This window comes from Rattus norvegicus, chromosome 8 (assembly GCF_036323735.1).
Source record: "Rattus norvegicus strain BN/NHsdMcwi chromosome 8, GRCr8, whole genome shotgun sequence".
Lineage (NCBI taxonomy): Eukaryota > Metazoa > Chordata > Mammalia > Rodentia > Muridae > Rattus > Rattus norvegicus.
The window spans coordinates 9,842,870-9,868,245 of NC_086026.1; the positions used below are offsets into that span (position 1 = coordinate 9,842,870).

The following is a 25,376-nucleotide window of genomic DNA, read 5'->3' on the forward strand; positions in this document are numbered from 1 at the left end:
AAATGCAAATGAAAACAACCCTGAGATTTCACCTCACACCAGTCAGAATGGCTGAGATCAAAAACTCAGGTGACAATAAATGCTGGCATTGATGTGGAGAAAGAGAAACACTCCTCCATTGTTCGTGGGATTGAAAACTGGTACAACCCCTTTGGAAATCTGTCTGTAGGTTCCTCAGAAAATTGGGCATTGAACTACCCGAGGACCCAGCTATACCTCTCCTGGGCATATACCCAGAGATGCTCCAACATACTATAAGGACACATGCTCCACTATGTTCATAGCAGCCTTTTTTATAATATCCAGAATCTGGAAAGAACCCAGGTGTATTTCAACAGAGGAATGGATACAGGAAATATGTTACATCTATACAATGGAGTTCTACTCAGCGATCAAAACAATGACTTCATGAAATCCATAGGCAATCGATTCGTAAATATCAACTAGTAAATATCCTGAGTGTGGTAAACTAGTCATAGAAAAACACATATGGTATGCACTCACTGATATGTGGATAATAGCCCAAAAGCTTGAATTACCCACAGACCACATAAAGCGTAAGAAGATGCATGACTGAATTGCAGATGCTTCACTCCTTCTTAAAAGGGGGAACAGAAATATTCATAGGAGGGGATGTGGAGGCAAAGTTTGGAGCAGAGACTGAAAAAAATGGCCATTCACAGCCTGCCCCACATGTGGCTCATGTATTTACAGGCACCAAAACTAGGTAAGATTGATGAAGCTTAGAAGTGCATGTTGACATGAACTGGATATAGACGTCACTTGAGAGACACAGCCAGAGCATATCTAATACAGATGTGAATGCTAGTAGCAAACTATTGAACTGAGAACGGGATCCCCTTTGGGGGAATTAGTGAAAGGATTGAAAGAACTGAGGTGGCTTGCAACCCCATAAGAACAACAGTGCCAACCAACTAGAGCTCCCAGGGTCTAAAACATGGGCTGACCCATGGCTCCAGCTGCATATGTAGCAAAGGATGGCCTTGTTGGGCACCAATGGAAGAAGAGCCCATTTTCCTTCCAAGGGTGGACCTCCAGTGTAGGGAAATATCGGGAGGCCTTGAAGGGGGGTGGATGAAGAGGGGAACACGCTTATAGAAGAAGGGGAGTGGGATGGGATAGGGGGCTTATGTCCGGGAAACTGGGAAAGGGAATAACATTTGAAATATAAATAAAAATATCCAATAAATGAAAAAAACAAAACAAAACTAAAGTCTGCTCTGGCTATGTATGATACATGCACTTTGGCGTGGTATTATTCAAAATAAAGCAAAACAAAACATTAAGCAGATCAATCCACAGCATCTCTCAGATTATCCAAGATATCACTTTTAGAAGCTTTATTTCTGTTATTGATATCTTAGCAAATAAGTTGTAGTGTTTGCTTTCTAAGAAAAAGTCTGGAACGTTTTGTTGATTGTGACTTAATTTATGAGGTATGCTTAAGCATGGACACATAAATATTGAGCACCTACTATGCCTTAAGAAACAGATTATATAGTATTTATACAAATAGGAAAGGCAACTGGCATATACCTAATACACGCACCAACTTGAAATTACTGTAGAACTGTTGAGAGTGCATTTTCAATGAGTTACAGGGCTGACTGTCACAAGGTGGTTCTCTTTAGATCTCCTCATGATAGTTAATGCTTATTGATTACCTAGCTTGTGGAGCTTCTAAGATATTTTTGCATGAAATATTTAGTTTCAATACATAATGATCTTCTTGTTTAGTACTCGGGTTCTTTCACTTTGTGTAATCAAATGTTTTAAACTTATTTTTATGTAGTATTATTTGTGTATTTGACGAGTGTGTATAAGGATATGCATACCTCAGTGCATATATGGAGGCCAGAGAGCAACTCCGTGCAGTCAGTTCTTCCAGCTTTACATGGGTTGTTCCCAGGCTTGCATGGTAAACACACCCAGTGAGCCATCTTGTCAGCTTTCATTTTCACATGTTTTAAAATCACACTTCTGAGTTTAATAACAATTTTGGTTCTAAGACTACAGAGAGGTGTCAAAATTATTTTTTTCTTTTTCCCAAAATTACTTTCTGCTGTAAACAAATACAACTCTTAATATGACACAAACCCATTCCAAACTTGAATGAAAGCTATTTTAGAAGTATATCTCAATGCCAAGCTTAAGTTTTGTTCTGAAATACTGAATTTTCTTGACAATTTTCTCACCTAGTCAATTGTACCACAGTTATAGGTAAACAGGGACCCTGCGAATCTAGAGAGTGTATTGAATTGCTGCACGTAGTACCCTTGCTACTTCCAGGTCCACTGCCCTTTATAATATGCCAAATAAAATATACTATTTTTTAAAAAAAGAAAAATAAAATTTATTAAATCTCCATGGGTGTTTCTTTTTGGCTATTTTCCTTAGTGTAACTGAAAATATCAGTCAGCCTTCAGTTTCATTTTAGCCTATTCTACACCTAACTTACACTCCAGGGCTGTTAAGAGGGAAAATATGGTTTTTTTTTGCTTCAACTTAATTAAATCAACTCAACTCACTCTTCATTCAACAAATATTTATTAAGCACCTACAATATGCCAGGCACTGTGCTGGGTGCTGGGGGGTACAACTGTGAACAAGATAGACACAGTCCCTGCCCTCAAGGAGCTGACAGTCTAGTAGTTTACAGACACGTACACAAGTAATTACAATGCAGTAGGATGAGTGCCATGATGGGTAAGAAACATTAAGAATGGCACATAACTCAGTGTCATGGGCAGGGGTGGTGGATAATCATGGAGATCTTCCCAGTACACATAAAATTCAATTTCGGGGCTGAAGGATGTGTGACAGGTAAAGACAGAGATCTACAGACTGAAGAGATGGTAGATTCTGTGTTCTGTGTGCTGTGGAGGTCCATTTGCTGGCTGAGAGCTTAGGTAGGAGTGAGAGAAGGAGGGGGAGGGGGAGGGAGAGGGAGAAGAAGTAGGAGAAGAAGTAGGAGAAGAAGTAGGAGAAGAAGAAGAAGAAGAAGAAGAAGAAGAAGAAGAAGAAGAAGAAGAAGAAGAAGAAGAAGAAGAAGAAGAAGAAGAAGAAGAAGAAGAAGAAAGGAGAAGGAGAAGGAGAAGGAGAAGGAGAAGGAGAAGGAGGAGAAGGAGAAGAAGAAGAAGAAGAAGAAGAAGAAGAAGAAGAAGAAGAAGAAGAAGAAGAAGAAGAAGAAGAAGAAGAAGAAGAAGAAGGAAGAAGAAGAAGAAGAAGAAGAAGAAGAAGAAGAAGAAGAAGAAGAAGAAGAAGAAGAAGAAGAAGAAGAAGAAGGAGAAGAAGAAGAAGAAGAGACGGCACACCAGGGAGGAGCCTAGGTTGTGAAATGAATCATTACTCAACAACACAGTAACCTTTCCCAAGGGACAGTGCATACATGTGTTATAAGGATTACATTGTAGTGACACACAGATATTGAATAGGGATTGTAAGCATTGAGGGAAGGAAACCAATCCTCCAAACTTCTGACACCCTGTACCCTCACCAGGCCAACTTTCTGCACAAGCCTTGCACATATGACACTGAAAAAAGGAGCATCTTTGTGTGCTGCTCACCCCTAGGAACTTACCAGCACCATTTCCTGTAAAAACTCAACTCTTCCTTTAAGGCCACACTTTGGGAAACATCCTAATTTGTGCTTTCTACAAAGATCCCTCAATCTGTGATTTTTTTCATCTGTATCATTGAATTCATTCATTTCAAATGAAGCAGACCTTTTGAACCATAAGGGTTTTGTTTTCTTAAAAATGAGCATGGTATAATTTTATTCACAATTACTGGGTAGAAATAAGGATTGAGTTTTTCAACTGTAGTTTACCCCAAACTGTTATCAGTGTCTTCAAAGAATTTAGTATGGGAATGAGGGAAAATGCCCAAGAGACACTGAATTATTTACTGCAACATAGAGTCAAGTAAAATTTCCATGCAGGGTGTGTTTGTATTAGAATAGTGGTTCATTCCCCAGACTCAAGGACTCTACTTTTGACAACTTAGTCTGTTAACCCATGAGCCCAATATCTAGAAAAAGTATGCAGAAATAATAAAAACTAGCTACATTTTTATATGGCCTATCCCTTGATTTCTATAATCCCTCAAGGAGTCTCAGAGTTTCTCAAATAATCATACGGAAAAAAGTTAAGCTCTGTGGATAGGTACTGTAAGAAAAACTGTTGTTTTATTCTTTTGGGTGGGTACAAAACCACAATTTTGTACACAGAACAGGATTATAAATTATATTGATAACATGAATGACCCGTAGTCTTTTAAATTCTACGTTGCAGATGGATGACTTCATGCCAACATTTTCTTCATTTTTTTTGTTGTTGTTTCTGATAGACAAACACAACCTATGAGCCAACTTGTGTGACAGAGTGAAGGTTACAGGAAACAAGGTGACAAACAACTTTTACATTAAAAAAAAGTCTCTAAAGTTTATTACAGTGATGGCATTATTATCAATTATTGCAATGTATTGTTCCCTAAGATGGTTAGAAAAAACAATTGTGTTGTCCTCTACTGGATTTACTTCAGTTAAAAAGCAAGCATGTTTCAGTATTGTTTTATTTCCAAAGTAACTGTAAATACTTTCTTTAAATTTTGTTGTTTTTTTTCACAGGATTTACATATTTATTATTTTCTTATCACATCTTAGTGACTGCTTGTTTCAGCTGCAGATTATGCCATCGACTAAATGGGTGTTCTGGAGACACAGGTAGAAGGTTCCTTGACCTCTAGTAACTGTTGAATCTGTTGCTGTAGTGACTAAGACCTTTCTGAGAAAGAACTTCACAGTTTAATGCACTAACTGACCAGTCTGATTAGTTTTAAGTGCGCTCATGTGAAATTTGTTGCTGTTAATACACCTATCCCAGCTATCCCCCACCCTCTATCCCCAAAAAAACTAAATTGTGAGTTTTCCTGATAAAAAAAAATCCGAGTCTGCATTTCCGTGCTGAAATCATGCACTGGTTCTGTCCGGCACTCAGTATGCTCTTCCTGCTCTCAAGCCAAAGGATGGATTTAGCCAAGACCCACTCTTGGCCTTTCCCTCAGGGCTGCGTTTCAGTCAGTCACCAACACAGTTTGATTAAGGCACTCAATTATTTTTTTGGTTTTTATGGTAGGTCCGATGCAATGACAGCCAATCCCGAACTTTGTCTAATTGCAGTTCCTGTGTGTACGGCCTTGGGGCAGTCAGGGGTCAGCACACGGCCGTTTTCTCCCACACTCCCAGTGATGGATAACCTGGCTTTGTTTCTTATGGCTTCGGAAAAAGTCAGCTGGGTTGCATGAAAAGGAAACAGAGAGGATGCCAGGTGTTATGATATTTCTGTTGCTTCAACAAAACGTGGCACATCAAACACCAAAATACTGATAACTAGACATCTGCATTTTTCTCCTGTGCTTTTTGGTCATAGCAAATTGCTTTTTAAAAAAGAGCTCAGATACAGCTGGAGAAGAATCAATCAGCATAAAGTTTTAGGTTCTACATAGTTAAAAGATATTTGTAAAATCATAAAATCTGTTTTATTGGGGGGGGGCAAATCTGGATAGGAATTCTTTTCACTTGCTGATCTCTACACCCTAATACTTTCAAGGAAGCTTAAAACTTTTCTTGTGTTAGATGGACATTCTATAAATTATGGTATTTTCTTGTTAGGCGTTTTCTTTATGATGCAAAGAATGGTTTCTTAAATCATGAAAAATTGCTAAACCACATATATATTAACTTCCTGTTTTCCTCACACAGACCTATCCACACACTTTCAATCATTCACACAAATTACAGACATGACTCAGAACGGCACAGTTAGTGACATATAGTTCACTCTATGCCTGTTAGGAATCAAGGCTCACATTTATGTTTCAATAAGGTGCATCATAGGTAGGCATATTTGACAATGCATGGAATGGAATGGTCACAGGTGGTCTTGCGCTGAAGGAAAGGTGGCTGGCCTCTGAATGTTCACTAAGTCTTTATTTCCTAACTCCTCAGATACGAGAAGGTAACACTATGTAGAAGAGAAGGAGGCTCTGTGATCACGTATATCCGAGTACTGTGTATTTACTGCCTTCAAATCCTTCCTAGCAAATAAATACCAGGGTTAAGAAGAGGAAACGGAGGTAAAGGAGATGTTCTCTAAGCTGTGTAGTGACTAGGACTTCCACTTTCTTGCATATAATGTATGTGTTTATTGTGAACAAAATTTTATCTAATTTTTTAGGAAATTCTATTTCAGGTTTGATATGCACATGGTAATGAAATTCATTATGGTGCTAAAAGCTGTTGGAGTAAAACTATTTAAAGTCATTCACTCTGATGATAACAACTCAAATTGTGTGACGTTATTAACTATAATTAAAATAAAAGGGACATCTAACAGTAGTCCAAATGAATACCTGTTTTCATAGTGAGGACTTAGGATAGGGCTTTATAGGATTTTTATAGAAATATCAATCACTTTTATGTTTAGAATAATTTTGCATATAATGGGAACTTTAGGGGGAAATGGCACACTTAATTGCTTAGCTTCCATTAGTACCTTGAAATCAAAATCTGATTTTTGAAAATTACCTTGATTTGCTATTAGTTGTGTGTGCATGTATTTCTCTGTGTATCTGTATGTGTATCTGTCTCTGTGTCTGTCTGCATTTCTTTCCCCCCCAGTGTGTGTGTGTGTGTGTGTGTGTGTGTGTGTGTGTGTGTGTGTGTACCCACAGATGTCTGTGAGCCATTTGATCTAGGTGCTGGTAACTGAATGTTGATGCTTAACATCTGAACTATCACTCTGGTCTCTAGCCAAGTAGATCTTCTATGTAGTAAAGGATCTGGTTTTGATTTTGCAGATTTTGTTGACTTAGATACTATCTAACTTAAGAACCATTAATTATAGTTCTTAAAGCCTCTTCTTTTCTTTCTTTTCTGTTTTCTTTTAAGAAACTCTCTGTCCATAGTTGAGGTTAGCCTACAGCTCACCATAAAGCTCAAGAAAGCCAAAAATTTGCTGCAATCCTCTTATCTCAGCCTTCCAAATTCTAGCATTTTAGCCATGAACAGGATGTCAGTCTTTATAAACTTTTAAAAAGGGGAAATACATATCAGCTTGATAGTAAAATAAAAAGTGTTTTATCTCAAGGCTTCGCTGTAGGTACAAATTGTTTTTATTAACTCTGAATGCCACTGACTTCAAAGTAAGAATTAGATGATAATGAATGCTTTGTCTATATTTAAAATGCAATTTTTAAAAGCTCACATTTAGCCTTAAAGGAGTCACTTCTGTCTACTGGTCTGCCTTTAGGATTACTCTTAGATGAAAAAGCAACAGAGAGTGATACGTTTAGATATAGAAAGATGAATAGGAATGGAATACAGATGAAATGGTGAGCTAAAATTTATGCTTAAAATGGGTTGGATTTTTTTATATGCATTATTTCTTTAGAAAACATTGCTACTTTACCAAAAATGGGAATGTCCCTAGGTTTTTGATCATTTAAAATAGGTTTTGTTCTTATATTCTTAGCATGTATGAGTTGCATAGCAACTTATCCTGTCTCTGTTTAGGAAAGGTTAGATCTAATTTCAAATTCACTCAATTTTAGGGAAATCATGCTGTTTACATTATTTTGGGGAGCAACCCTAATATGTTTTAATGTTTCTGACCATTGCAATGCAGATATCTATTGGCAACATAAAGTTTCAAACAGAACATCTGCAGCCAACAGAAAACAGAACCACTGTGCACTGAAAATGTCAAAAATAGAAAGCTCTAATGAGAAGCAAGCAATACCACCACAGGACAGACAGGTCACAACACCACGTTCACAGGATGCATCCCCCGCTCTCTGGCGTAGGCCTAAGTCCTACCCCTAAATCTTAATACTTTCGGTTCCATATACGTTGTAACCTTCTCTATAGGTTGCTAAATTGTGGGTATTCTGCGAGGAAGTTGGGTTAAAAGTCTGTGCACTCTTTGCCACCTTCATTCTCTTCGCCTCTGCCCTGGACTTGTAACAGAACTCTATCAAAGCCACCAGCATTGCCAAGCCCAGGCCGCCAACCAGAATGTAGAAGACGCCTGCTACGTTGCTCAGGCTCAAGGCACTCGTCTTGTCCTAGAAAGGATAAAGACAAGGCAGTTAACTATCAGAATGACACATCCAAAAGGGAAGGGACACATAAAGTCCAAATAGTTAATTAACATAAATCCTTAATTTAGCTGAGAATTATTTACAGGCATCAAGTCACTAATGCAGGTTTATAAAAGTAAATATAAAGCTTATTGCTCTTGGGAGAAGAAAATTATGATAATTATCAATAAATACATAGGATTACATTCAATAAAATCCAAACATTTTATTGTTACTAAATACGCAATAAAAAGCACTATAGTTAGCCATAAGTAAGAATACATATATATATATATATACATATATGTATGTGTATATATATATATGTAGGGAGACATAAGAAAACTTGTTTTAAATTTTGAAAATTTCATGCTTAGAATATGGAAAAGAGAATCTTTGGGCTTTACATTGTTTAAAAGGTCATTTTAGTATTTAATATTTCTTTTGAATACTTATCATCCCACATTTCATAACTTTATAGAACTAAGGGTCTTTAAATTATCAGTATCAAACTATTCATCATTAACTTATCAGGTATATATAAATAATAAGGCACCAGGGCATGCATTATTTATTCTTCCAGTTTATCCATAAACACACTAAACAATATTAATTTTGAATTTTATATACTACTTAGCAATAGTATATGTAATACACTATATGTTTATGTAATAAAATACATATATGTAATATGTATATGTAATAAAAATACAATATGCATTATAATATACAGGAAGTATTATATTACTTTAAAATTTTAATTTAATTTAATGTTTTCTTTCTGAGACCGCGTCTCATGTAGTCTAGGTTGGTAAGCTCTGCAGCTTAAGAAACTTTAATTCTGATCCTCATGCCTCGATATCACAGGTTCTAGCATTACCAACATATGTCACCACTTCCAGCTTTTTAAAAATAAATTTTAATGAAATATATCCTAATTTAGAAACAATTTATTTATGTAAGGTTAGATTTATACTTATTTTTATGAATTAAATTTTTCATTGCCACTTAAAATGCTTAATAGTTAATATTTTATGTATATTTTAGTTCAGATCCTCACTATAGTATTCCCTCATTTTTAGATGTAGAAACAGACAGGCAGATGATTAGGAGATATGAAACTGTGACAATAAGTAAAAAGAATTTCAATAAACTATTAATGTGTTTTACATACATACACACATATATATGTATGTATATATCATTATTGTAAAAGGACTTAGGATGACCTGAAGAATGTTCTGTAGCCATCATATATCCAAGAATGCCTTCAATACAAAATCTGGTTCAATTTCTTCTGCTGTTATATTAGGAAATTTTAATTTAAGTGATACAAATATCTACATATGCATTTGTTGGCTTGGTCATGTTATTTTAAGGTAAGTTGGTTTTGATTATGTACATTTATCGTATTTTACAGCAGGACACAAGGTGACAGTTCATTATATTGCCAAGCTTGTCTTATGCCACTCTTGTTAAAAGGCAGAAAGTATGATTAAATAGGTGTAAGTTCTGAAAAATGAGCTTTTAATCTGACTTTGTTTCTTAGAATTAATAGAAACTTCCAAAATGTAGTCAGTCACTCATTTCAATGTCTTAGAATGGCTACCTATTTGCATTCCTTCTAGAATATGATGTACAAAAATTTCAAAAAAAATTCAAAACTCTTCAATTATGGCTTATATGCATGCTTCATCTGGCCTCTTTAAATATATTCTATAGTTATGCTTAATCAGTGATAAAATTGATTTTTTTCCAAAGATAATAAGGATGTAACTTTGTACTTCATAAACTCAGCCTATACGTTTCTGCCTTTCTTGTAAGGATTTCACAATCAGGGAATGAGGAGATGGTCAGTGGTTAAGAGCATTTTCCAGAGGACATGGGTTGGATTTCCAGCATACAAATACAGCTAACAGCTGTTTGTAAATCCAGTTCTAGGGCATCCAATACCTGCCTCTGGCATCTGAGAATGCAGAAACATACATGCATGCAAATAAACATGCATGCAAACCAAAAATAAGCAAATCTCTAAAGATAAGTACATGGACAAAGGATCTTAGAACTTGTGGAAATGCACTGTTAATACTGATTTTTGAAATAATTTATATTGAGAGAATGGATCTGGAAGTCTATTGTATTGGTCTGTTAAAACAGAAATTTTAAGTAACCCAGAATACTTGACAGTGTAGTGATATAACAGAGTGTTATTTATTTAATATATTGACCTTGCCCATAATTGATGATCAATTTCCCATTTCCTGTTTTGAGAACCAACTTTAAAAATACATATTTATGTTCTCTTTATGCAAAAAGAAACCTGACAAAGATTAGTGGTAAATAAGTGTGAATCTTATTTTATATCTATCTATATATCTATCTATATATATCTATCTATATCTATATATATCTATATCTAATCTATCTATCTATCTATCTACATATATATATTCAAGTTAATTTTAGTTTATCTTAAATCTTTATTACAGGGAAGCAGTTTTATTGCCTATGGATAGAGCCTGGGTTGAAATTTATGGTATTAAGTTCTAAATAATGTAGACAGAAAAGTTCAGTGTTTAAAAGTTTCATTAAGTTTAGATAATTGCTCCCCGTTACTGTTTGTTTCACATTCAAGAAGAGCCCCGAACTGCACCGACTGACCTTGCTTCCCGAGTCCTTGGGTCCACATTCACCTTTATCGTACCACCATTTGTTTTTCAGCTTGTCTAAGACGCCTGCCTCACTGAGTTTCAAAACGGCAAGGTTTACAGGAGTTCTTCACGTGGAAAATAACATAAATAACATTATATATGTTATTTTATGTTATTCAAGTAAAACTACATTAGAATCGCATGGCAAAGTGAAGGAGCAAAGGCCACAGTAGGTACTATGTCTTAACTGTAGGCCCAGGTTTAGAATTAGACATAAAACTGGGGCCTGCTCCATCGCTTTATGTAACAGGCACATGCTGCTAGGGAGGATTTTTAAATAAAAATGTATGCAATTACTGTGAATCCAAAACTATTGGCCTGGTTGGATTTCATGAACAGTTGTAATTTACCCCCATATACCTGTGACAGCAGAGTCCAGGAACCGCTTACTTTCTTCAAAATGAGTAGAGATGGCAACAAACTGCGCCCCATACACTACAGTCTAGTTAGTGAGCTTTTACTTTCTTCCTATGAATATGTGGATGGTATATGTCAATGAATAGACTCCATAGCACGTTTCATACAAGGAGAAGGGTATCTCCTGTGTTGCTGACGAAGCCCCAGTTTAGGTAGTAAAGGTCTTTACAATATAAGTATGCAAATTGCTATTTTAAAGTATAAGCATATGCTTGTATTTTCCTTCTGAATTGCAGCATTGAGTCTAAATGACATCAACGTAAGCAATCATCTGTCTAAATTTTTAAATTATTACAAATATATTAATGATAATAAAAATTCTAAGATAAAGAGGGCTTAACTCAACAACTAAATATCTGGGCATTATCCAAATCTGGAATTGTGATAGTCTGGCTTCATAGCTTCTGTACTTAAAAATACACCAACGACTCAGAAATTTTATTTAAAATTGCTTGTATAGATTTAAAATGAGATTAATTACCCCCTAATGTTAGTTCACATACTTTTGAACCAGTGTCATAAAATTTTACGATGATGTAGGTTTATTACTCCATTTAAGAAATAATCAGTTTTTGCTCTGGTCCTGAAGTTTTAGCTGTTTAGTGGTTGAAAATCTGCAATAATTTAAACCTCTATTAAAACTTGTATTTTAGAGTAGGCTTATTAGCAGTAATGAAATGACCTCAGTGGATCTAGGCCTCATCGTTTATACCCATCTACTTGTATGCACACTTAGGCTCCTCATAGTCAGCTCAGTCCTCTCAACTCAGTGATAATAAGGGCCTGCAATTCATTCTCTTCCTAAAACAGTACTTACCAGAATAATAACTGACTCACAATTAAAGTAGTTAGAGGATTATATAGAAGATCAGTTTTCTTCTTGGAATTAATACTGTATAGGATTTGACTGTGTTGAGATTTGTATTTCCTGGGAGAGTCTTTAATGTGTGGCAACTCTACTGCCTTGGTGCTACCATAACTAATATTTAAAAAAATGTTTAGACCCTCAGGTTGACATTCCAAAGCCTAAAAAACACGCCGCACGTGATAGACATATTACAGTACTATAATGCATTTTTGAATGTGTTGGACTGAGAAAAAGAGTATTCAGATATAAGAAAAAACCAGATGTCAGATATGAAAGTAGTCTCTTTTAGCTTCCTTCTAGGGGAGTTAATAGCAGCATTTGTGGGTTAGATGGCGACTGTTGTCACTTTTTCTCTCCCTTCTGCATGTCAGCTTTTTCTTTATCCTCTTTCTCTCTTCCCCTGCTTCTTTGCCTCTTCTGCCATTCACACAAGTAGTTTGGTTTTAGAGAGTGAGGTTAAATTGGCAATTCAGACATCAGATATTTATTACTAACTATAACTAATATTCAACCAGAGGAAGTGTACACATGGAGGAAGGGATGTGGTCCTAGGAGAACCCTTTCCAAGCTACGGGTGAGTAAGCAGTTTCTTTTCTATCACAGCTTTTCTGCTTGTGTATAATTTTTTCTATGACTGTCTCTTAGTTTTCATTCATTTCCAAGGTTTTAGTATCAGAGAATAAGTGTCTTATAGGTATAAAACTTATTAAAATCAAGCATCAACTGATTTCAACCAAATGTCAAATCAAAACTGAGGAATTATGTGCTGGAATACAATTTCCAGGAATAAGTATTCTAAGGATTGTGTCCATTAAGTGATTTTTATGAACACTCACATTCATGTGTATAGGGATATTTGTATGTAGGACACTAAAGCAAACAAAATAGAAAAGGTACTCATTATAGAGCTGTTATTAGTACCATGATAATAGGTGTAGGCCTTGTCAAAAATCTTAAAGTCAAGATTTAGAACCTCAACACATATTGGCTTGTACAAAAAGTTTTACACACTGCAATCCATATTTCTACTGGGCCCTTGTCACTAAATGTGTTTATAATTTCACCCACTCATTAGGATGGGTATAAATTTTCATAAGGATTAAAAATAATTTTACAATAATATTAGTACAGGCAAAGGATTTTTAAACAAGATTTTGTTTGCCTATGATTTCTCATCTGCCATTTTCCCTGGAAGATAAAAATCCCTTCTCTTAACAACTCTTGTTAAATTTTTATGGCTGAAGGTTACTGTAGTCAGAACTTCAGTGTTGGGAATGGGTGTAGCTATAGTCTGTGACAGCCAAGCTGCCTCAAAACCAAATCAGTTATATTTTGGATGGGTTGTGTGAAGACCTCTCTGGATTTGGTCTATCTATCTATCTATCTATCTATCTATCTATCTATCTATCTATCTATCTATCTATCATCTGTCAATCTATTTATTTTATATCTGCAGTTTATACCCTTGAACTGATGCTTTGGAGCTTGCTGCTTTCTTCCATTTAGCACTTTGATTTCTTATTTTATCTCTTTTGAAGATCAAGTAAAATAGTATATAAGAGGTAATATTCAAAAGAAGAGTAGTTATTTGCGGAAGATACAGAGTGAATTTTAAATGCATAAGCACTTCTTGGTAATTTACTCTGACCTTTGTTAGTTCAGGGTGTTTAAATATTACCTTTTCTCATGAATTCATAGTAGGGTGTTATTAACATTTACATTGAAACATCGTTATGTTTTGGTGATAAACCTTGCATGAATATGGAACTTAAACTCCCAGGGGAAAACAGAACATACTATAATTTCATTTTAAGTGATTATTTTATGTTAAGTTTTTTTAACATTTTGGAAAGTTCTCTGGCAATACCTAAAATAGTAGTTTAGAACATAATTTCCTAGTTCATCTTTATGAAAACTATGCTATATACAGCAAAGGAATAAAAGGTTTGCTTTTAGGACTAATCAAGTTAGACTTAAAGTTAGGTTTACTATCAGACCATGCAAGCTTACTCAGCTCTGTGATACATCATCAGTCTCTTGAGTTCACACTGACCCAGTTGTTGAATCCCTCATTTTATAAAGTCATAATTATTATTGTTGTGTATATTTTCCTAACATACACATATTTCTGTTTTGCTTGTTTTTCTGTAGACAATCTTTTTCTTACCCTAAAATTGGATTGATAATTATATTTATAAAACATAGAGCATCTCTATACTGTCTGAAGGCTTGTCATTATAAAATATTCAAACAGTAATTTCTGATTTTATGACATATAAATGTTTATTTATTTATCTTATGTGCACTGATGTTTTGCCTGCCAAATCCTCTGGAACTGATGGTTACAGATACTTGTGAGCTGCCATGTGGGTGCTGGGAATTGAACCCTAGTCCTCTGGAAGAGCAGCCAGAGCTCTTAACTGCTGACACATCTCTGTAGGCCCAACATATACATTTTAAGTTTTCTGGTGCTAATATAGAACATTTTTGGACATTTCTAATTTTCACACAGGAATACTTGGTTTCTGTATATGGTTATGGAAACCATTAGAAAATCTAGGGAAGTTTGAGTTTAAAATATAAAATTAATTTATTCATTACACTTTGAGCTAATCCTCTAATATAAGTGTGGTTTGCTCCCTCAAGCTCATTTGAGGCTTAAAACCTCAATGTGACTGCACTAGCGTGGAGGGTCCTTTAAGAAGTCTTTGAGTTGTTGGGAGACTATGTTAGCTTTCTGGAGGCTAGATTAAGTTTTGAGGGGTTACATTGGTTCTTCCAAGAGCAGGTTATTACAAAGAAAGCAAACTAGGCTTCTTACTGTTCTCATCTTTTCTCATAATCTGATCTGCCTGGTTCTTCCCTTCTCAATCTCTTACTCTGTTCCCCTTCTCTGCCACATAACTGCCATCTGTTGTTATGAAGTGTTCAGAGCCCTCCTGGATGCTGCTTGCACTTTGTGCTTTCTTTATCAATTATTTAGGATCAGAGAACAGAGAGAGGATTAAGAGAGATAGTGCATGGAATGATGGCAAAATATTTACCCTTTCCCCTTCTATATTAGGGCTGGTTATTATAGGAAAATATTAATGAACTTAATTTGAGAGATTATTTTTTTAAGACTAGGATCAGGGTGAGAAGAGCTGCAGATATCTCTACAGCTATATTCCTTGAAATTACAAATCCATTATAGCCCAGCCATATGATTTTAAAAGTATAATTTAAAGTTTTGATTATGTTTTTAATGAGTTGAATGTATTTTCTCAATCAGAATTTTCCTATTTTATTGTTTTTTTTATCTGTAAACACAGGTACAGATATAGACAATAGTGTTATATAGAGAGAGATAGAGAGAGAAGTAGGGGAGATGTTCTTCGAGGTCACAAATTAGAATATCTCTTAATTATATACCTTATTTTTTTGAAGAAATTAATTAGACGTTAGAAAAAAAACAGATGAAGCAGGAATTATGTATGTGTGAGGTGAAGACAAAGATGACTTACTTTGTAGTCTTATAATTTTCCAATTCATCCGTTAACGAAAAGCTTTATATAAACCATGCATCTATCTTTGCTTTGTTATACTGTAATTCTTTGTCTGTAAAAGTTTTCTGGTTGGAACTCTAGACCAATCAAGGTGGAGTCATGTTTTTGCTGTTAATTGGAGATATTTGACAGAAGTCTGGCCAAACATTAATGCAGAAGACAAATAAACTTCACCCTTTTCTTCTCTCCTGTCTTTACATTCTCAGAGACTTTATTCTTTCCAGCTTCACAAGCCCCAGTCCAGTATAGCCAGAGCTTCCCACATTTACTGCCATTGAGCTTGTGAGCATGTCACCAAACTAGTAATAGTTGCAAATATTTTTGCTTTGACAGTAATTGCATACTTGAGTTTGTAAAGGGGTTTGACTGACAACCCATCTTTGGGTGAGTTTACCATAAGTCTCCCAGCAGATGCACCTATTACTTGACATACTGTTTACCCGCTCTTGGTGACATTGAGGCTAACCTTGGAGTCACCTCCCCCGCTGCCACATTCTCCTTTGTCGTACCACCATTTGTTTTTCAATTTGTCCAAGAGGCCTTGTTCATTCAGTTTTAAAACTGCGAGGTTAACAGCATTTCTTGAAACGATAAAACATATTTTGTAAGAAACTGTAGAGCTGTTAAAATGTTAGAAGGAACGAGGACTTAGCTTTTTTGTAAGCTTCTCACAGATGCTAAATAAACCTCTCATTTTGCTGACAGCATCGTACACAGCAGTCCAAATGAAAGGCAACTGCAACTCATTCAAATGGACTCAGGCTGCAGTACGTGCTGCTGGACATTTACAGTTTGCTCAGTGTATGATAACTGATTTTTTTATTTTTGGAAAACTGTAGTAAACTTGTATTTTTTAGTAATAGTAAAATAATTGCATTTTGAATTCCTTTGCTTCTAAGAATGTCAATGACCCAAAAGAGACTAAGATAAAAATTTATTCCCTGAAGGAAAACAAACTGTCATTAAAAGAAAGAAAAAAAAAAACACCAACAAAACAACAGCAACAACAAAACAAAAATGAAAACAAAAACAGCTACTAATTTAGATTCTCAGTTCCTGGATTACTGGTGGAGTTAGTGGTTCAGTGCTTTGAATTCTTTCACAGCTGCAGATTTCCAGGCCCTTTGACTTCAATGAATCTAGGGAGGATATACTAATTAATGGCTCTTAGGATGTTCTTGAATTCACTGTTTTTCTTTGTTCTTAGCTGTTAGAAGGAATTTAGAAATTAGAATCACAAGTCCATTTTGACTGTTCAAATTGAGCAATTGAACTCCAGGACATTATGCTGAATCTTTACCAAAACCATTTGAGATAAGATTTTTCTCTGCTTTTAGTTTCTCTGAGGAGGAATATAAACAGTGTATTGGGTTCCAATTATTCTCCAAGTGCCTTTAAAAAGAGGTATATGTTTTCGCCTTCCATGTATTTGATTTCTCCTGTTTTCACAGTAAAATTAAGAAATGACCCATGAACTCTTTCAAGAGGACTTCCTAGCATTTAACAAGACTTTTGTTAAATCCTAGGAAACACTTAATCTACTGTGGAAATGTGGGCACAAATGTTCTGTCTGTGCTGTTTGCCAAATGAATTACCAGTCAAATAAAAGAAAATTACAAGTTTAACATGATTTACCAGTAAAATGTCATTTAGCTGTCTAACAACAGGTTTTGGCTGTTTGAAACTAAATTGATCATGTGTGTTTATTCTTTTAAAATATATTCCTGGTATTTCAGGTAAATGATCCACTTTTCCACTTCTGGGTAGGATGAACTATTTGGAAAGCATATGCTTTCTCTGAGGTAATTTCATTTGTGTTCAAGAGTTAAACTAACACTTCCTATATGCTAATTAAATTATTAGCCTGTTAATACATTTAGAAGGAAGTGCTACATTAGTGGAGTAAAATTATTAACATATTTCCTAAATTGAAGAACATTCTAAAGTCAATTTTATCACAAATAGAACCAAATTAAAATGCATGTATGCATTTCATAAAGATGAGGAATGTCTAATTTAAAAAAAATCTATTGTGAAAAAAAAGGTACTCAAATTTGTTTTGGTTCTCAAAACTAAACCTTATAGAAATAGGCAAATTTGACTTCAGTGAATTAAAACTATTAGATTTCTATTTAGAAATTCTTATTATATGCTTTACTCTTTGAACATTCATATAAATTTGAGGTTTCAAAAATGCAGTAGTATTCCAATTATTTCATATATTGGTTCATACAGTCCCTTGATTAAAAGTAAAACTATTTTATGAGAGGGTTATTTAACAGGGATAATTAGTAATACCCAAATATGTTTTCACAGCACAATAGAAAATAAAGAAACAAACAAAAAAGCAAAATAAAGGAATGAATAAGAAAAATAAATGTGTATGTTGAGAAGATTGTTTGGAATCGAGCTGTCTGCAAAAATTATTCTTAGATAATATCTTTCTAATACCATCAAATAGGCCATGTAAAAACAATTTAGTTTCACACTGCTATCCATACACATAAATATTCATCTATGTTTGCTTGATAAAATATATATACTTGACCAATAGTTAAACAACTGCCCAGTTCACAATCAATCCATATACTTTTCTTGTAGAAGCTTGTGGTCCTTGGTGAAGTCTGCTTAATACCATCACATATGTAATTTACTTTTCTTCAGTAATACAGTGTGAAAGACATGAAAGACACTTACTATGTAGAGATTTTATTCAGTATGCCATTTTCCCCATGATAATCTACAATTACATGACAGAAGAAGTTATCTATTTTGTAATAGATTTGTGCTGTCTCAAAGCCACCTCAGATTGCTCTTTAAACTGCAGAGTAAACTATATGTAAGTGCATTGTTTTGAACCTGTTCTATCTTAAGAAATCAATTACTTTCACATAAGTATGTAACATTTCTTCAATTATTTTACTGGAACTGGTAAAAAGTACTTTTTATTCAGCTCAAGTGTTAAAGAAGCTCCTAAGGAAAGGTGGTAACCATGGTTACAGAGGTTAAAAAGAATCAGGGAAGTCAGGATCTCAGAAAGCAGATCCCTACTGACAAGTACTTTATTACTGCTTTGGAAACTCATTCATACATTCCAGTCACTGTCTCTAAAAAACTGTCTCCAATATCAGAAACACTTACTGATTGTCTAGGATATTCCTGCTTACTTTGTATCAAGAACACTATGATGGTTATTATATGAAACAGAAAGAAAAGAGTAGACACTGGGGGCTAAATCTTGCATTAAGTATCCATTTTGTATTAAATGCAACTTAAAGTCCACTTGAAAACAACTGATTTCCTAAAAAGCAAAAAGAGGGGTGGTGGTGGTGGTGGTGGAGAAACAGAGTTCTGGATAGATGGAAGAACTTCATCTGACACCTGAGGTGTGTAGACAATGGTCTTTGTGGGCTGAAATAAGTCCTAAGTAATTCACTTCCTTGCCTTCCATTTTATGAGGTTTAAGTAAGAAAAATTTTCCCATTACCTTCTCCTAGCAATGAATCCTATCATAGGAAATGTGACTGCTTTAGAATGAGAGGTTCAGCTGCATAAATCCCAGGAATCATGGAAAGTGCTGAGGGTTTTTTTTTTTTCCCCCGGGGCTGGGGACCGAACCCAGGACCTTGCGCTTCCTAGGTAAGCGCTCTACCACTGAGCCAAATCCCCAACCCCCTGTGCTGAGGGTTTTTATTCCCGAAGCTATTCTCCAATTTCAGAATTCGGAAATTAATTTCATTGCCTTAATTTTCAAAGATGCCAAGAAATCCTAACAAATCCTTTTGTTTTTATTTGAGAAGTTACAAAGACCCAAGTGCTTAATGGGATCTAAGAAAGGGAAATATTTGCACTGCCTCACACTGTGGAGCCTAATGCAAATACGCCTTTTCTATTAAAAAGACCACATTTATCCAGGTGAGTGTCTTTCATCTTTCTTCCTGTGTCTCCATTAATGACTCCTGAACTTCTATTAATTAAATTAAATTAATTAAAATATATACTCTTGTAGTTGCTGCATATCTCATACCTGATGCTCATTTCTATTCTATGTTTTTCAATGTAATTTATTTTTCTGTTGGTGAGGCATTAAAATGTACATCTGGTACCATGTTTACCTAAATAAATGGGACAAATTTATAATGCTTGGGCTTGGTAAAGTTTTGTGATGGTGGCATAGGATATATGTGTGTGCACGAGTATGCTCATTGCTACCTGAACCTGTGTACATAAATGTGTGAGGAGAAGAGAAGGTTATCAGGACTTTCCTGCTTGTTTGCTTTCTTTCTTTCTTTCTTTCTTTCTTTCTTTCTTTCTTTCTTTCTTCCTTCCTTCCTTCCTTCCTTCCTTCCTTCCTTTCTTTCTTTCTTCCTTTCTTTCTTTTTCTTTCTGTCATGTTTAAGTTAAAATTTTTTCCTTTCTTTATTGGACCTTTTTTTTTTTTTTTTTTTTTTTTTAGATTTCAAATGTATCCCCTTTCTTGGATTCCTGTCCATAAGTCCCCTATCCTATGCCCCTCCAAAACCATTCCCCTCCCACCTCCCCACCCTGACATTTTCCTACATTGGGGAGTCCAGCCTTGGCAGGACCAAGGGCTTCTCTTTCCTTTGGTGCCCAACAAGACAATCCTCTGCTATGTAATGAGCTGGAGTCATAAGTCTATCCATGTTTAGTCTTTGGGTAGCAGTTTAGTCCCTGGGAGCTCTGGTTGGTTGGTATTGTTGTTCTTATGGGGTGCAAGCCCCTTCAGCTACTTCAATCCTTGCTCTAACTCCTCCAATGGGGACCGTGTTCTCAGTTCAATGGTTTGCTGCTAGCATTCACCTCTGTATTTGTCATGCTCTGGCTGAGTCTCTCAGGGGAAAGCTATATTTCTTTGTGATAGGGTCTTTCATTGAATCTAGCACTAGTAAGCTGGTGGCCAAAAAAAAAAAAAACTTTCTCTGGCCTCCACAATGGTAGAAATAATGAATGCATGTGGCCATACTCAGGCTTTTTTAAAAAAAATGTAGGTGCTGTATTTGAATTGAGGTACTCATATTTGTCTAGGAACTACTCTTATCCACTTAATGATTTCTTCAAATCTAAAAATAGAATTTGAAAATTCAAAATAGAAATAGAGTTACTGTAATGACACAGAAAAACTGAATGTAAAATAATGCAGACCTTCACATTTAGTAAATGTCTATCAATGGAAAATAGGAACTGCATATTGTTTGTAGATGAATAATTTTCAATTCTTTCTTTACTCTGTCTGAAATAAATTCAGTCCCATTTCACTTAGCTGAAAAAAACATTTCATTATTGTCAAAAAATGTCATAAGTCTATGTACCTGACAGGTTTTTTGACCTGACTCCTGTAAGATGGCACTACTTTATCATCTAGACATGCAAGTCCCTTTATTGTATTCACATATAGAAGATCTCTCCTCAGCCTTAAGCCTCTGATGTCTGTGCTGGAGAGTTTTCTTTATACTATTTCTTGATAGAACTTAAATATCTAGTATCACAAAGCCTACAATATGTACTTATTTGAAGCTGTAGTTTTTATCAAAGACTCCAACAAATCCTAACAAATTTGTTTTCAAACGCCATCAAAATTATTAAAAAGAAATTATATGACAGGTAAACAATCCTTTAGAACCAGCAAAGATGTTTTAAGCAAAGGTGATTTTAAGCAATCTGCCAGAGAAAATACAAAGCACAGAAAAGTAATACAATCTTACCTGGTTCTAACCTGGTGAATTAAAATAATTTAAGTTCATAATTTATACAATATAAATAATTTATTCATATTGAAAGATAAAAATAAAATTGATGCTCAGTGTAATCAAAGATTAAATGTTATGGGCATTTTAATATACATATGATAGAATAAAAAGCTAGAAATAAAATAACTGTGTTTTATATAAGAACTTTAGGATGATTCCCTTTAGGAAATCAATTGTAGAAAATTAGAGAAAAGATAGGAGGGTATCTACAATTCTTGAATAAAAGAATTAAGATTTTTTGGGTCTGTAACTCCTACAGAAGCTTGATTTAAATTCCAGAAAACACTTACTGTATATGTATAGATTCACATGCTTAGATTCAACCCTACTCTATCAAATTCTTTTAGATTAATGTAATTGCATCTATATAGCTGCATAGGTGTTAGTATTGAAAATATTAATAATTCATATGACTTTCTTTTATTTTTATTAAAAATCAATAACAAGGTAAAATAGTATATGGCATAATGTCAAAGTGGCAAACTAAATAGATGAAGTTATGATCTCAGTATGAAAATAAACTGCTAATATTTTCAATGTTATGAAAAAATTGTATAAAAATGCAACAAATCACTGTATGGCTAGGAGGATTTTTAAAATTATTTTTAATTACATCTAGCTCTCTAAACTTCCTGGCTCACTCAAAATTCTCTGCAATGCCACTCAGTAAAATCTACCCCTTCCCCCCAAAACCAGCAAAACCAGAAAACAAAAAATAAAAATCCTCCACAAAACTCTCTCAAGTATTTTATATGACTCATTGGTGGTTTGAATTGTTAACTGGGTTGAACCAAGAATCACCCAGAACCTGAGTCTCAATAAGGATTGGTTTAATCTGGTTGGCTCTTGATTGTTGTGGGTGAACATAGACTGAAAATGGTGGCTCCATTCCTGGGTTTGGGGCATGGCACTACACAAGAATAAAGAACATGCATATGTTCCTTTCTCTCTGCACTAGACTGTAAGTGTGGTGTTATTAGCTCATTTGAGTTCCTTTGTTCTTGGAAACTCATGCCACTGCCTCCTTGACTTACCTAAGTCCCAGAGATCTGTAGGGCTATAACCTGAAATTGTGAACTGAAATAAACCTTTTTTTCTAGAAGTTGCTTTTTGTCAGAGTATTGTATTGTAGCAACCAAAATTAAACTAGAACTGACACAAGGAACTGCTATATTCAAACCAAACATTCTAACCAATTTGTATTAACTCTGAAGAAGAATCAGAATCTTCGTGGTATTGACAAGGAGCTCAGGAAAATACTCGATGGCCTGGAGTTTGCCATTGACTTTGGTATGCTAGGTTTTGTCTCTTGAGTCAGGGGTTGGAAGCCACTTGGTTTACGTGGTATATAAGAGACTAAGAGAAATTAAGTTCTTGAGGAGACCTTCCTATTTTATGCTGCAACTAAGTCCCAGAGAGCTGAAGAAATGAAGAGATACTAGACTAGCTTTCAGAAAGTTTTCATTATTTGGTTTTGTAATTTGCAAGCCTGTTTCTATTTTATTTGAGAATTATGTCTGACAAGGGTTATTCTTCAAGGATTACTGTGATTACAGTGAGGCTGTATGCAAGGCATTTGGATATATATATATATATATATATATATATATATATGAATTTTTTATTCTCTCTCTCTCTGTGTGTGTGCGCGCGCACGCACATGCATGCGTGGATCTGGATGCCTGTGCAAGCAAAGCCTAGAGGAGACCATTGGATGTCTTCTTCTGTCACTGTCTTCCTTATTTCTTGAGACAGGGTTACTTACTTATCCTGGATCTTGGCTGGCTCCAACAAGCCCTAATATCCTCCTATACCTGTCCCTCAACAGTGTGAGAGATGACCATGCCAATATATGTGTGTGTGTGTGTGTGTGTGTGTGTGTGTGTGTGTGTGTGTGTGTGTGAATTGATTTCAGGTCCTCGTGCTTCAACAAACACTCTTATCTACTCAACCATCTCTTTAGGTCCTTAATTATGTCAATGTTGAATATTTCAAGGTTAATCTTCACCAGTATTTAGTAGTTAGATGTTTTCTTCAACAAAAATGCAAGAAACTTTATGCATTAACTGGTCGATGACTACTGGTGGTTCCTAGAATTTGGAAAGTTGGTAATGCATAAAGACTCAAATATCTGAATTAAACTCTAGAATCACCTGTTTGGAGATTAATTTGTTACTTCTTGTATGCATGTCTCTCAGAAGAAGATATAAAAACAAATTGATAGCATGCTTGACTGCACAGTTGCAGTAGAGAAATTTTGAGTCTGTTATTTGCCTGGAAATGATTTCCAAGGCTCTACATTAATTTTTGATCATTACATAATCATCATAAAAGAGATTTTTAAAAATAGCTGCATGAAAAGTTGATGGAAAATTAAAAAACATTGAAAAATACTTTCTGATGCACTTTAGTAAATTAGAAAATATCAAGGAAGCTATCTCAATTAAATACTGTTAATTTCATTTTATTAGTGGGTCCTCTTTGAGACTTTAAGGTCTACAGTGTCCATCTTCTCTACCTCACTGTTTGTGCTGTTTGCAAGTGCTAGAAAAAGGAGCATTGTATGATGACACAACCAGATGCCTTGTAAGATGTTTCATGAGCTACTTCAAGTTTTGTTGATTTTCAAACTTAGGTCAGTATTAGTCTAAAGTAAAGTTCAAAGAACTACAATCTGATTTCTGTCAATCACTGCATGTGTGGTGCTCTGCAACACAAAACCATGTATACCTAAGCCTTTCTGGTAAAGATGAGCTGTGCAGACTCTTCTCTGTTCTAGACTTCTCATTCTTCTGCCTTCCAGACTCTGCTCCTTATTCTTTCTAGTATGATCTGGAATTATGATTCAGCCCATGAACCACAGATCATATTTTCTTTTACATCCTTGTCTGTTTCCTAAACCTTCCAAGAAGTTCTTTAAGTACTTAGAATCTTGAGAATTTTTTTAGTCAATATGTGGGCTAGTGGTTATCTTTTCTTTCTTCACTTCACAGATTTCATTGTGGCCTAATGACAGTTAGGTGACTTGTGCAGCAAAGCCCAGCTGGATAGGTGTCATCTGCCTTCTAGTCCAGTGCTCTTCTCCAAGTGCTTTGATTTTCTATTCCTTGTCCAAGCCCATCCCTGGTTGATAATGCTGTTTCTATCCTGCTGTGTCTCTCTCAGGAACTTATCCTTGTCCTGAGAAGGTTGCCAGTCTTGGTAGGAATTTTCCCTGACTCACTTCTATCCACACTGCAGGACTGAGTTGGTATCTCTGACGTTACTGACTCTAAAATGCAAAAGGTGGGTCTTGTCAATTCAACATCTACTTTCTAACTATGGACAGAATAGGTGCAGGTAATCTTAAGAAACTCAGTAAACTTTATGGTGGTAATTTCAGTACATGATAACATAGGCCATTTTCCTAAGCTTAGAATAAGATGCATATTTGAATACATACTATGTTCTTGGTGGTCTAATCTTTAGGTTTTAGATCCCTAAGAATATCATCGCACGGAAACCTGATCTTTTATATTAGATCAGAAAATTTACTCCTAAGAAATAGCTGGATAAAACAACATACAATAAAACAAAAAGACCCAGAGTGTAATATTTGAATTTTCACTTCTTTTCATTTTCTTTGTCAACCATCTTTAAGACCTGCTATTCTGAAAAGGGCCCCTGAATTTGTTTCAGTTTTTGTAGTATTGGCTTTTATCACCTAGCTCCAGGTCTATTGGCTGCCTCCCTCTCTCAGTACCCAAAGCCACATAAACTGTTCTCTGTAACAAAATAGCACATCAACAAACAACTTTCAGGGTTTGTACTCAACCTCAAGGTTTTATTGTAACTTTTCTGAAATTCAAGGTCTATGTGTGCCTTTAAAGTATAACGTTTTTATCTTATGGTCATACTGACTCTATTA

General features: G+C 35.1%; 1 protein-coding gene across 10 annotated transcripts in view; it reads right to left on the reverse strand.

Annotated features, from left to right (window-relative positions):
- Positions 1-2,551: 2,551 nt before the first annotated feature.
- Positions 2,552-25,376, reverse strand: part of Gria4 (glutamate ionotropic receptor AMPA type subunit 4) — a 474,601-nt gene continuing 451,776 nt past the window's right edge. Inside the window, exons 14-16 of one of the 10 annotated variants that reach the window (XM_063265032.1) lie at positions 10,822-10,936; positions 8,011-8,145; positions 2,552-5,312 (exon numbers count right to left, since the gene is read on the reverse strand). In XM_063265032.1, coding sequence (XP_063121102.1) covers positions 5,148-5,312; positions 8,011-8,145; positions 10,822-10,936 — 415 coding nt within the window. In that variant the 3' untranslated portion in view covers positions 2,552-5,147. Of the gene's footprint in view, positions 5,313-7,897; positions 8,146-10,821; positions 10,937-16,167; positions 16,283-25,376 lie in introns of those variants that run through there. The other 9 variants (XM_063265033.1, NM_017263.2, NM_001113184.1 and 6 more) reach the window with 9 other exon arrangements.